This window comes from Emydura macquarii, unplaced genomic scaffold, assembly GCF_026122565.2.
Source record: "Emydura macquarii macquarii isolate MOO-44397 ecotype Brisbane River unplaced genomic scaffold, CSIRO-AGI_Emac_v2 contig_3287, whole genome shotgun sequence".
In the NCBI taxonomy this organism is placed as follows: Eukaryota; Metazoa; Chordata; order Testudines; family Chelidae; genus Emydura; species Emydura macquarii.
Genome location: NW_027133424.1, coordinates 6,113,033 through 6,126,385, shown reverse-complemented (window position 1 = coordinate 6,126,385; position 13,353 = coordinate 6,113,033). Strand labels below are relative to the sequence as shown.

Sequence of the window (13,353 nt, the reverse complement as noted above, 5' to 3'; positions counted from 1 at the left end):
TTCTCTAGGCAGTTTGCCTCTTAGGGTATGTCTACACTACAACCATGGCTGGCCCTAAGGGGCCCCCGTTCTGGGATGCTCCCACCTCGCAGGGTCCTACAGTCCAAGCTCAAATGTCTATACTGCAAGGAAACAGCCCCTTAGCCCAAACCCCAAAAGGCCAAGTCAGCTGGCCTGAGCCAGGGGCGGGTGCCTGATTGCAGTGTGGACACACTTTGCGTCGCAGCTCCAGTCTCCCCAGGGTGGTGGGCGTGGAGAACTCTGTGCAGGCAACGTGTTCAACTCCCAGCCCTGGTCTACACTTACCCGTCGACTGCTGTGCTTCCCTTCTGTGCGCCGTCTTCACTGCAGTGCGCTGATGGGAACCGCGTTCCTGTCGACACAGCGCTACACAACTCGAGGGGGTGGTTTTACTGAGTCGACTTCTGGATCGACTGAGCGGGTCTTTGCTGACTGCTCAATCGATCTAGATAGGTTGATCTGACGGCAGCAACTTTGCCCAGTCTCTCACTAGCAGGGACGGATGGACTGCACAGCAAATCCATTCATCCTCCGCTCACCACCTCTGTCTGCCCAGGGGCTGGGAAGGCTGAGGAGATAGAGTCCCTGATTCATCCTGCACCCCTCCAGTTTCCCATCAATCGATCAGATGGATGCCGGCATGGAGCTGGAACAGAACAGTGGCCCCGGGTGAGATGGGAAGGGAGCATTTTGCACCACTCTGCAGTGCCCCCTGTGGCTGAGCAAGAAGCTGCATGGATGGGGCTGGGACTGGGGCCCCCCTCCTTAGCAAAGCAGGGATGGCAAGGGGGGGTGCAGACACAGCATTCATTCTGTGTAAGTAAGAGACACAAGTGGGGTTGGAAAGCCCCCCTGCTCTCCAGTGTCCCACTGGACTCCCGACTTCAGCCATGCACTCATTACCACCCACTGGGCCCCCTAACAGGAAGGGAACTGCAGGACAAGTGTTCATTACATTGTGAGTTTTCTAAAGGGTTTCACCCTCCTCCCACCCACCTTGGTGGAAACAGCTGGCAGATGGCATATTCAGGCTCTGGCCAGCTGTGGCACCCAGCTAGCTGTGCACACATCTGGCATGCAGGTGTCTGATTCTGGACGTCTTAGCCTAGCAAATATGGGGAGGAGGCAGGGGGTGTCCCTGGTGTTTATCTACATATGGAGAGAGAGGGAGGTTAATTATCTTCCCCTCCCTTCTTGGAAGACGGGTTCAGGGCTGATACTGTCCTGTCTCCCCTCTCTCCTGAGCCAATGGGCCGCGTTCCTTTGCTAGGAGGTGGCCCCCTCCATGAGGCAGGAAGGCTTTGAGAGAAGAGGTTAATCAGCTTGGAACGACATGGGCACAGACGTCACCAGCTGCTGCTGGCGCTGAAGTGCTTGTTGACTCCCCGGCAGTGTTTGTCCCAAGTCTCTTGACGGTTTATTCAGCTGAAATGGATGGGGAGGGGGAGGGGGAGATGGAGTGGACCGGGCAAAGGGAGGCAGCAAGGAACAATGAGGCCTCAGTGTTGCTCGTTTTGGGAGCGTTGCTGGCATAGGCAGGCTGGCAGCAACGAGCCCAACGTCAGACCTCAGCACGTGAGGGCTAGTAGTCAGTAAAGTTGGGAAGGAAAAGGCAGGTGGTTCAATTCCCGGCTCCGCCTCAGTTTTTCTGTGTGCCAAAGAAAATCACTTGGGGCCAGAGTTTCAAAGGCATTTAGGCTAGTGGAATGACCAAAGTGCCTGACTCTCACTGGTTTCAATCTGGTTAGGTGCTTTTGAAAATCCCACGAGGCACATATCTAGCACTCTAGGTGTCTAAACACCTTTTGAAAATCTGCCTGTCAGTCTCTCTGACCCAGATCTTCGTAGGTTTTTAGGCACTAACTCCATTGAAATCTGGGCTCATTGGCCTATCTGGGCCTTGGTTTCCCATCTGTGAAATGGGGATAACAGTATTGCCCGACTTCGCAGGGGGGTTGTGAGGCTAAATACATGAGTGCGAGGTGCTCAGGTGATGGGGGGGCTGTGTAAAAGGCTAGGATTGATAGATGCTAGAGCTGAGGGTGTGTGAATCTCTTTGCAAGAGTTCTCCTCCCCCCCAAGAGTCTCTGTCAGCTGCCCCTCATGGAGCTAGACTTCTCCTCCCGCAGGGTATGTCTGCGTCAGTAGCTAGCAGATGAGGTGCCAGTAGATGGCGCACAAGAATAGGCAGCCTAGTTCCTGGATTGCATTGGACTAATAAAAACGTGTTGGGCATCACAAATGACTGCAGCTCTTTACCTCCGCTCTTAACAAATCAGTCTGGCCTTTAGTCCAGCTGGTATCTGTGGCCTTGTGGGGCATGTATGATTTGGGAGGGCTCTCAGCTGGATATATCACATAGGTTATATATGTCTGCGTACACACCCACCCACCCCTTTTGTTGTTGTCTTCTTTGTTTGGTGTGATTACTTACAAACACCCCCACATTTGTGCTTCATGCAGAATGACTATTTAGAGATTTAAAAAAGTAGGCAGGGGAAAAAATGGATTTCTGTATCTCTCCATGTGACTGCATCTTTGCGATCTATAACGGGTCCATGTGGTGCTAATTGTCTCTCAAAATGGGCTCTGAAGTACTCAAAAAAAAATTCACAGGGCACATTCTCAGTGGATGTAAATCAGGATCTGGTCCGATATACCTTAACAACTGGTTTGGCCTCCAAGCTTTCACATTTGTAATGAAATCTGAAAATCCCAACAATCACAGTGGGCCCTTCTGCCCTGGGAATCTAGTCATCTATTTTCTGGGAGTTTTTGCATGTTGCTGTGAACTTTTTGCACACATCTGTTCATTGTTGGAATGAGGTTGACTCAAGACTGAGGCATTTCATTTCCTGTTTTGCTTTTTTGTTTTTTAAATAGAATTACTTTAAAGTATCTAGTCAGAGGACCCAAGGAGGAATGTTGTCATCTGGTACAGTCTGCCCAATAGCTCATGGAAAACCCAGAGAAATAGGAGGTATTCAAGGGAAGTGGAAACTTCATCATTGCTTGAGCTCTTCCAATAGAGATTGGAGGGCTTTCTAAATACCAGGCTCTAGTTCAAGCACAAGTGATTGGACTTGATAGGGTCATGCAGCAAGGAAGAATGATGTTCTCCACTCTAGGAATCGCTGGGTGTTTAGGCAAAAGGTCAAACTCGATGATCACAATGGTTCCGTTTGTCCCCAGAATCTATGAATGTCAGGATCCCAGCTATGGGATGTGGGTCGAGGCCAGAGGGGGCTCAGTATTTAGGTTCCGAGTTCAGCCCAGGGGGGTCAAGGCCAGAAGCAGCAGTTTGTACTAGCATCCTGCTGTAGGATCAGGTAAGGATTGAGGTTGATGAGCCACACCGGGTTGGAGCCACGTAGGCCAGCTGAGGTATGTGAGTGGAACAGAAGCAGGGTGAGAAATCAGGAGTGGAGCAGGGGCCAGGAACCACAAATTTGGGCCAGGAGCAGGCTAGGAGTATGCAGCAGCAAGACCAGGATCTGCTTAGTTTCATAGCCAGACTGCAGACATCTTCACTGGGCTTTACAAAGCATGTCTTGGCCAATCAGGGAATGTGGTAGGCACTGCCAGTCAGGGCATCTGTGGACAGGGCATCCAGTGGTGCTTGAGCCTGTAGGGCTAAGAGGCAGCTCAGCACCGGCCCTAGACCAAGTAGTGCCCCAGGCGAGGAGTGTCTTTGGTGACCCCCCAACCCCATTTGTTAAACTTTTGAATACCTTATTTTTTATTGCATCGGGAGCCCATTTCACGACTCTGTTGCATGATTTGCATGAATGATTTATCCCTGTCGTATAAGATGATCAATTTGCCCTCTAGGATCTGTAAATCTGTGTTTATTCATGCCATGTATAAGCAAATAAAAAAAATTGTGTTTCCTCTAAGCTTATAGACACTTTTTAATTTTAAAAATAACTGAAATGTACTAACATCAAGAAATTGAACAGTGCACCAAGATTGGGTGGACCGCCATTAAAGAGTGCTACAGCAGGTGACAGCCTGAGAATGTTCACCCTAGTCCTTTAGTTCAAAAGGTGCTTTTCTCCACTTTGCCCTCATGAACTAAAGCACAGAACTGGCCAATGGCATTTTCAAACAATAAAATAGGATTGCCAGCCATAAAGCAGGATCTGATATATTCATTTGTGGTGTGCGATTTTTCTTGCTGCTGTTTCTGTCATCATGCAAGGCTGATTCTTCTTTATCATTTCTCTCCTTTTCACGTAAACCAGATTTTTCTTTGTCAATACTCTCCTTTTCATGTGAGCCACGTTCTTCTTTACCATCACTCCCTTTTAGACCACCAAGAAAACTGGATGGTGCTCCATCACTTTCTTCACATTTTCATTCCTTAGCTTCAGGTAAATCTGCTAATTCCTTAGTAATAGGATTTCTATCATTTATGCTTCACTCCTCAATTTCTTCTGCACTGGGACGATCACTACTGCCTAAACCCTGTCTGTGGTGTTTTGTTTCAGAAATATGCCCATCAAATTCGCCCCTTGCTGCAAACAAGGTTACAACTGAGCTTTTCGCTTCCTATACTGAGCTCCTGAATGCTTCTTAGGGGACATCTTTTGTTTTCTACAGGGAAAAATAGACAGTATGAGGGAGAGCAAAAGTCTATGTTTCTCAGTCTTAGAAAGTCATCGAGCATCAAGCATTCCGTGTGAAGCCTGGCAAAAGAAGTAATAGTATTTCTTTTATATTGTTACATAGATAAGGGTTTGATAATTATCTCTGGCATCTCATTAAATATGTCCTTTTTTAGTTGCTGCTTACACTCTTTAAGTCTTAAAACACAAGTACACTTTCACAATTACACAATAAAACAAGGTTCACAATATCACAGCAGGACTCTCACTTCACTTCCGTTCATTCTTATTTCTCACTTACTGACTGGCGACGCCCTGCGCCTTTATATACTTGCGAGGGCCTGGCTGACAGCATTCTAGGAGATTCCAGGAAATGTAGTTCTCAGAAAGTCTGGAAGGTTCCCTGAGATTCTACAAAAGTCCAGAACATTCTAGGAGGTTAATAAGAAATGAATCCACATCCGGAATACCGGAAACATTTTACTTCAAACATTTGATTTTTCTCTTTTGTCACTTACAACAAAAACAACCCCCTATCCCGGTGCCCACCAAGCCCAGCACCATAGGAGGTTGCCTGCCCCTAAATCTGGCCCTGAGGCAGCTGTTCCTCACTTCAGCAGAATTCTTGGGTGACGGTGTGTCCAAAAGCCACCAGAGCCTCTCAAGGAACTTGTCAAATACTGGTAGGGTGCCGTGAAGAGGAACCTGTTAGCTTACTGTGCCTCTGTTTCATGAACAAAATCCAGAGGTAAATGCGGGCCATAAAAACTGGTCTCATCCCACTGACACAAGTGATGCCAGTTTGTTGACACCACAGTTTGGGAAGCATCTGAATGATGCTCTGACCCCCTTACTTCCCAGAGCAACAGCTTCTGTTTTCTACAGTTCTTTTAAACACTTTTCAGTGGGTGGGGAAGTGCCAGATTGAAAACCCGAGAGGCTAAACACCACATGGCCATGTGCCTAAACTGTGCACTTCGGGAACAACCTACCAAGATGCAAGCTCCCTCTGTCTCCACGACCTTTCTGCTGAGATTAACATCAGTGGTGCCAGTTGTGATGCGATCTGTAACTGGACTCTGACCAGCATTTGTGTAGGCCCCTGGGAGGCCATCAAATGGTATGAACTCATCTGGCTTTGAACCAGTGATCTCCAGGTGAAAGGCAGTCTACTAGCTGAGAGCACGGACCAACAGCCCGGCTCTGGGACTATCCCCTGCCATGGCACCGCCCACATAGGTAACGATGGTTCCTGGACAGTTGTAGGAAGTTGAAATGCCAAGGCAGGAGGCTGAAGGACACATTCTCATCAGAATCCAACCAATGGCAAGATCACCTTCTAAATCCCAGCTCCACGAGCTGTTCCGAATAGTCCATCATCCAAAAGCCCAGATTGTCTCCTCTTTAAGCCAAACCCAGCCACTGCCTTCGGTGAGCAACTTTCCTTTCCCTTTTCTCATCAGATTCAGTGAACCCATCCCAGCCTCCCATGCCCCATGATCAATGAACCTGGGCAGAAGGAGACTCACAAACCAGACGCTTCATCAGAATCAGGCTCAGTGCTTCAGCTGCTGGAGCTCTGAGTGAATTCTGTGGCACCACCTGGCATCTGGACCCTGCCCCTCAGGGATGGTCAAATCCAGCCTGGAATGCCTGATTCCTCTGCTGACAGAAATCACAAGCTCCTCCCTCCTGAAGCACTCAGTAGCCCACCCTGTTCTCAGAGCACCAACATGCCACTGACTGAGTCTCAGTCCTCTGCTTCTGGGACAAGATCCTCAAGCACCAATGGAACCATCTGCCAAGAGCTGTGATGGATTCTCCATCATGGGCCATTTTAAAATCGAGATCTGGATGTTTCTCTAGAAGATCTGCTGTATTTCAAAGAGGAATTATTTCAAGTGTAATGCAGGCAGTCAGGCTGCATGATCACAGCAGGCCCTTCTGGCCTTAGAATATATGAGGCAAGACAACATGATTCCCCACAGATATTCTGAATCCTTCAAAGTCTGTCTTCAGGGCCCTGTTGTTCACACTGCTGGACTTCCTCCTCGAGGAGAGGGGTCAAGCAGTGTCAGCGTCTTTGTCTGACTTCTGCCCATCAGCCGCTTCTGATACTGAGTTTGTGCTAACTTACAAGGCCCCGGCAAAAAAGAATCACCATAATTGACCTGAGATGGCTTTTCTTTGCTCCTTCCCAACAGGTTGGGTGGGCACCTCTTTCTTCCCAAAATCTCTCATGCAGAATTGCACAAGGTTTGGTCTTGCCACTGCTTGTCTTCCGTACCTTTGTACAAACCTCAGTAGTAGAGTGAGACAACACTGGCTGCCAGCAGTATACTGCTGACAAGCAGATCTAAGTATCCTTTCCCTCCAGTGCGGCCTCTCATCAGCCAGGGCGTCAGGGAGGTTCAAGGCAAAATGAGGAACAGCTGGCTTAGACAGAATCCTGGGAGGACTGAAGTACTGCTGATTGGAAGAGGTAAATGGTTGGAGGCGCTGGCCAAATCTATCGCCTCTCTCAGTTGCCTGCACATGCTGACTGACAAGTAAGGTAGTACGCAGCTTTGAGGTCATGCCGGACTCACCACTAACCCTGGTGCATCAATCAGCAGCAGGCACTAAAAGACCTTCTCTCCCCTCCAGGGAACCAGGGATTTTCAAAAGCACTCAGCATTGACCTAACTCTGCTCCTACAGATGTCCATGGATATCACCACTGACTTCATTCATCGCTGACATCGCCACCCGTCCCCCTCAAATGGAGACCGGCCACTGTAATTCACACATACCCCACCTAGGGTGGGACCCTTGCAGCTCTTGCTACCTCAGCCCGGATGAGACAACCAGCAAGGAGCGGGGCGTGCTGATCAATGGAATGAGTCAAAGAGAACGCTTCACAGCCCAGCACGCCACGCCCAGCACTGTCTGTCTGTGCACCACCAGATCCAGCTCAAGTTCTGCTGCTGATTTAGGAAACCCTGGAGGGGAAGGAACAATGACCTGGCAGACGGCAACAACTGCCTCCCATCTCCACTAAGCGGACCGTCTTGTGGAGGAATGTCCCATCCACCGCCTTGAAGGAGGGTGGGTCTCCCTCAACCTCCTGACCGCCAACGCACTGGAACGGCTGAGGTCTGCCACATACAATTGCTGAATGATTGCTCAGATGGAACTCTACACCACACGCAATAAGAAGCAGCACAACCCTGGAGGGGCTAGGCCAACATGATTTCAAAGACCAGCTACCATCATTAGATGCGCACCAAGAATCAATACCTACCATAAACAGTCAGGAAGAGCTCTCCCCACGGTATTTGCAGGTCATTCTTTAAGACACGTCTTCAGGATAGCAATCCTCAGAGCTAGAGAGGAACAAGACCTGGCCAGCACATGCAAAATAACAGCCCATGACTGAGCTGAAATCAGGATAAAGAACTAACACCATGTTCAAAATCAGGGTCTTTTTGATTGCATTTGTCCATCCTGCTCTAGGAGCACAGACTGCACGCTGGGTGGGTGGCGCACTGCATTTTAACCTCACTCGGCACTTAGATTATGTGGGAGATTCTGTATCCCTCTGCCCTGGGCCACAACGTCCCCCTGCAGACCTGGCCTTCTCCTGTAACAGTGGCTCTTCTAGCAGAACCAGCATTGCTTCTAATCGGTGGCAGCTGCCATTGCTGACTGATGTCATGTTATGTTTACATGGTGCACTTGAAGAATTGATGCCAGTAAACCAAAAAGGCCTTGTGAACATGTGTCACTAGGGGAGATACCCAGGACCCACAGCCCTTCTCTCCAGAGATGTGACTCAGCAAGCCCTGCCCTTAGCAAAGGGGGCAGACTGGAGACAAAGAACTGTCCAATCAGTGCAGGAAACTCAGAAATAATCATTCACACTCATGTTAATGAGGGGGAATAGCCACGTGTAATGTGAATGGGGGAATGCACTCCAGCAATGTGAACTGGGGATACACATCCACCACAAAGGGAAATACACCCCCTTCATATTGATAGAGGTTTCACCCCCACAGCCATGGGGAGCTCACCCCAGTAATGTTAATAGGAGATGGATACTCCCACTGAGAGAAGAATAGGTTCCAACAGTGAGAGGCAAGTGTCCCTGTTGAACAGATGATATTCTCTACTAGTGCTAATAAGACTTATGCCCTCTTTTGAAAGGGGAAAAATACCATTAAAATTAGTTAATATCTTGCTCTTATGACTAGGCCCTATTACTTAACTCCTAGTACTATTTCATCTATAGATCTTTACTTAGCACTTTACTTAGGAGGCCAGTATCATTCGCCCAATTTTACAGATGGGGAAACTGAGGCACTGTGCAGGGAAGTGACTTGTCCAAGATCACCCAGCAAGCCAGTGGCAGGGCCAGATCTCCTGAGTTCCAGTCCATTGTGTTATCCAGTAAGCAAAAATAAATTGCTCCATTGCAGGATCGTGGTAATTAGAGATGGGTAAAAACACTGACTGTAGCCTCAAATGCATAACATAGGCTCCGCAGCTGGTATACGTTTGTTAAAGCTCCTTTGACGTCAATGTACAGGCTATGCTGCCAACATCCACATCCAAATCCAGAGGACAATATAGTCCTCAATATACTCCAAATTCTGTCTGAATTCCAAGAAGATAAAATTTTAGCCATAATTATTATTAGAGAGAAATGAAATTTTTCAAATACAAAGTTTGGTTGAAAAAAAAATGGCCTTTTGTATCAATGGACAATTTTTGTGACAAATTTTCACTTTGATTCAAATTTGTTTCCTTTTTTTGATGAAACTGAAACTGAAGAATTGCAGCCCGGAGCCTGCCAACACTTATGCACTTAACTTAGCTGCTGGAATTAACGAACCTGCTCTGAGAGTAAACTCGAACATGCGAGGAAGCGTTTGCAGAAGCAGGATCTCGGCTTCAGGTTTTTCTTCTCTTTTTTCCTTTTGCCACTCTGTAACTTTGACAAAAGTGTTCAACTTTTGATAAGTGTCAGAATTGCAAAAGGAAAAATGACATGAAAAGGGTGGGGAGAAAGAGAAATATTGATGAAATTTTAGTGCATTCAATAAAAAAAAATTAAAAGGGGGAGATAAGATAAAAAAAGAAAACAATTCTGAAAAAAAAGATGTCTGTGACAAAAAATTGAACATTTTCCAAAACAAAGGAAAATCGTTCAGGTTTTAAACATGCCAAATGGAAATGGCTTTTAAACTTTTGTTTGCAGTGTTGTAGCTGTGTTAGTCCCATGATATGAGGGAGACAAGGTGGTGAGATCTTTTATTGAACCAACTTCTGTTGGTGGAAGAGCTATGCAGAGTTCTGGATTCTTGCTGGTTGACATAGGATACCTTTTGGACCTAATATAAGGCATAGATGCTTATGATGTGGCCTGAAGTTGCCTATGCCTTTAATTCATAGGATGAAAAACCATGTTTCCATTTAGTTAAAGTTGCTCTTATGAGTTAAATAAACAAAACCCCAGTGCCTTAAAATTTGGGAAATATACAGTTAAGGAAATTTCAGATAATTTCATTTCAGTATCCAGAAATATTTTTCAGCACCTTCTATCTTTTGTTTTATGTATCTTAGTACGTCCTTTAATATTACTAATTAATTAATTGCAGTCCACTACTGACCTTACCTATGACTTATTCTTGTTAATATCTTGAATATAAATAAATCAAACATTTCTATTACTTCTGATAATTAGTAAAATGGACTTTGATATACTCTGTGACCTACAGAGATTAGAAACATATTGCAGTTTAATTATGGTATGTACATTTCTCCAAAAAATTGTAGATAATTGAAAGTTATGAATGACTTCATTTACATAATTCTAGACTCCACTCTTTTCTTATTTGTCAGAAGTAAGCACCATAAAATGGAGCGATGGGCCCATGGAAACTAAAGGTGCTATTATACAATACTCCACCTTGAACTGACGTTGTTATATTCATGGCACGCACACAGGAAAGTTAGATTAAAAATCTAAAATAATCTTTATTTCCCAGTGTTCAGCGTGATAACACACAAGAACCCCAAACCAGAAAGAGACAAAGCAGACTGCTCCCTAAAACAGGGACACAACTCACCCTGCCATGTTCTAGGCTGGCTCCTTCCAGGATGACTCTGCCTCTCTGAGCCCTGGATCTCATGCTTCACCAAAGAGCCAGCTAGGCGGCAAGCAGAACCAGGAAACCCCCCAATTCTTGAAGTGCGAGCTTGTGATTCCAACACAATACACCAGAGGGAAGGTGGAGCATTGGGCACTGGGAATATGGAGAATAGGCTCAATAAGTCACTGCTCCATATTACAGCTCTATTTTCTGTAGATTTGGCGTGTCCCTCACACCGTAGGCAAGGTAGCGACTAGCTGATGGGGCCATGGTGCCCCCACGCTGGTAGCCCTGCTGGACCGTGTTCCTTCTCTCTCCCCCCCATGCCAGGCTGTTTGCTGTGAAGTGCGGCGGCTGCTTCGAAGGCATCGCGCCCAGCGAGTTCGTCATGCGGGCCCAGGAGAGTGTCTACCACCTGAGCTGCTTCTGCTGCTGCGTCTGCGAGAGGCAGCTGCAGAAGGGCGACGAGTTCGTGCTGAAAGAAGGCCAGCTGCTGTGTAAGAGTGACTATGAGAAGGAGCGGGAGCTACTCGGCCTGGTGAGCCCAGCTTTGTCGGATTCCGGTAAGGGGTAACACGGAGCAGAGAGAAGCGGCGCTGCTTTTGGGCCTGTGCTGTGGGGAGCCAGTCCAGGCCCCAACAGAAACATGCCTGATTATTATTATTTATTCGTATGACCTTAGCGCGTAGGAGCCTCAGTTGTGGCCCAGAGCCCCATTGTGCTAGGTGCTGTACAAACACAGAACAAAAAGACAGTCCCAGGCCCTGAGAGCTTTTGAGAGATGGATCCCAGCTGGGAAATGTAGATCCAAACTGAGAACCCACGATACCAGTGTGACTCCTTGTCCCACTCCAGACATGTAATGAGACTCCCTTCTTGGCTCCTCTGTGAAGGCTGAGCCCAGACCTCTGCATCTGAAAGCATCAGCTTCTGTGTCTTGAGCAATAAGACATTAGCTCGGAGGCAGTAGCAGTCTCGTAAATCTCTGGATGTGGTCTGGCCACTAGAATGAGACAAAAGACAGAGATTAGCATGGGTTATGTAGGCACCCCAGCTGTGGACGAGGATCCCCGTTGTCCTAGGTGCTGTACAGACCCAGAGCAAAACAACAATCCCTGCCCCAAAGGGCTTACAATCCAAGTACAAGACAAGAGGCAACGGATGGAGACTGACAGGCATGGGAGTGCCGGGAAGTGAGATAATACTGGTCTGCATGATTGGCAGAGGTCTTTGCATGCTCCCAGTTGTTGTTAAGTTTTCATAAGGCCTCACAGCAGAGAAGGGTTTTAAGGAGGGATCGGAAGGAGGATAACGTGTTAGTTTTGTGGCTGTTTACACAGCGCTTCTCCAAGTATGAGGGGCAATGTGGGAGGAAGCACCAAGGCGCTTGTCTGAAAATATAACAAGTGGGAGCTGGAGGCTGGCATCACAAGCCAGTCGGAGGTGGGAGTTGCCCTTTCAGTACTGGATGAGAGATGAGAGGGAGGGTGGAGACAGGCCAGGAAGGGTCTCAAAAGCAAAGACAAATTGATATTTGATACAATCGAGATCTGGGGCTGGACTGTCACTTCCCAATTCGCCCAAGGCAGGGATGATGCGTTGTTGTGCTGCCCCAGGATAGTAACCTACTTTGTAAAGTGCTTTGAGATCTGAGGATTAGCAAAGCTAGGTATTTTTATCATTATTTCCATTTCTACTGAGGGGGAAACTGAGGCACAGAGGTGCAAAGTACCTTGCTCAAGGCCATTTGAGAACGCAGGGGCAGAACTGGGGCTAGAATCCAGGTCTCCTAAATTCCCCACCTATTCTCTGGACCATGGTAAATAGCTTGACTCCAAAACTGAGTCTGACATAGCCCGGATTTAGTGACTTTGTGGGCCCACAACCGCAGGCCGCGGTTTGACAGGATTTTCGGAGAGGGCTGTGAGTGTGCTTCCCAGAATGCCGAAGGACTGGGAAGGAGTTTCTGTAGGTGTGTGGCTAGCTGAGTGCCGTTAAAATGACGTCAATGCTGCTGGAATTTGATGGTGTTCATGATGTGTTCAGGCGCCAGAGTCTTGGATCAGCCTCTTCCATTAGTTGAAATATGAACATTTTAAACATTTCCGTAAAAAAACTCCAAAAAAACCCTTAAATAAGAAGAATCCAGCAGCAAAGGCTAGAAAAAGAAAATGAACTGTCAGCAGAAATATTAGTTAGACAATGTCCCTATAGACACCGGCTAAGAGCAGGGGCAAAAGGACACACGTCATTTGTCCGTGTCATGCCATTGCACCTCATTTTCCAAAATACTGTTTGCTTCCTTTTTGAAACAGGTTGTCAGACGATAATGTGTTAAACGTCTGGAGGCTGGAACCCTGTGAAAGGAAGGGCCAGCAATCATTGGTAGCAAATCTTTGCGGATTTTTGTTGCTATAACAACAGCTCGCTCTTCTGTAGCAGATCTCGAGGGGTGAATCAGCATCATTTCACAAATGGGGAAACTGAGGCCCAGAGTAGTGACATGACTTGTCCAAGGTTATCCAGCAGGCCAGTCACAGAAATGGGAATAAAACCAGTGTTGGCTGCCTTGCTGATTCCGTTGTGGGGGAG

At 47.3% G+C, this 13,353-nt stretch overlaps 1 protein-coding gene across 1 annotated transcript in view; it reads left to right on the top strand.

Annotated features, from left to right (window-relative positions):
- LMX1A (LIM homeobox transcription factor 1 alpha) overlaps positions 1 to 13,353 on the top strand; it is a 139,500-nt gene that overhangs the window by 106,239 nt on the left and 19,908 nt on the right. Inside the window, exon 7 of the mRNA XM_067532499.1 lies at positions 11,092 to 11,324. Coding sequence (XP_067388600.1) covers positions 11,092 to 11,324 — 233 coding nt within the window. The remainder of the gene's footprint in view (positions 1 to 11,091; positions 11,325 to 13,353) is intronic.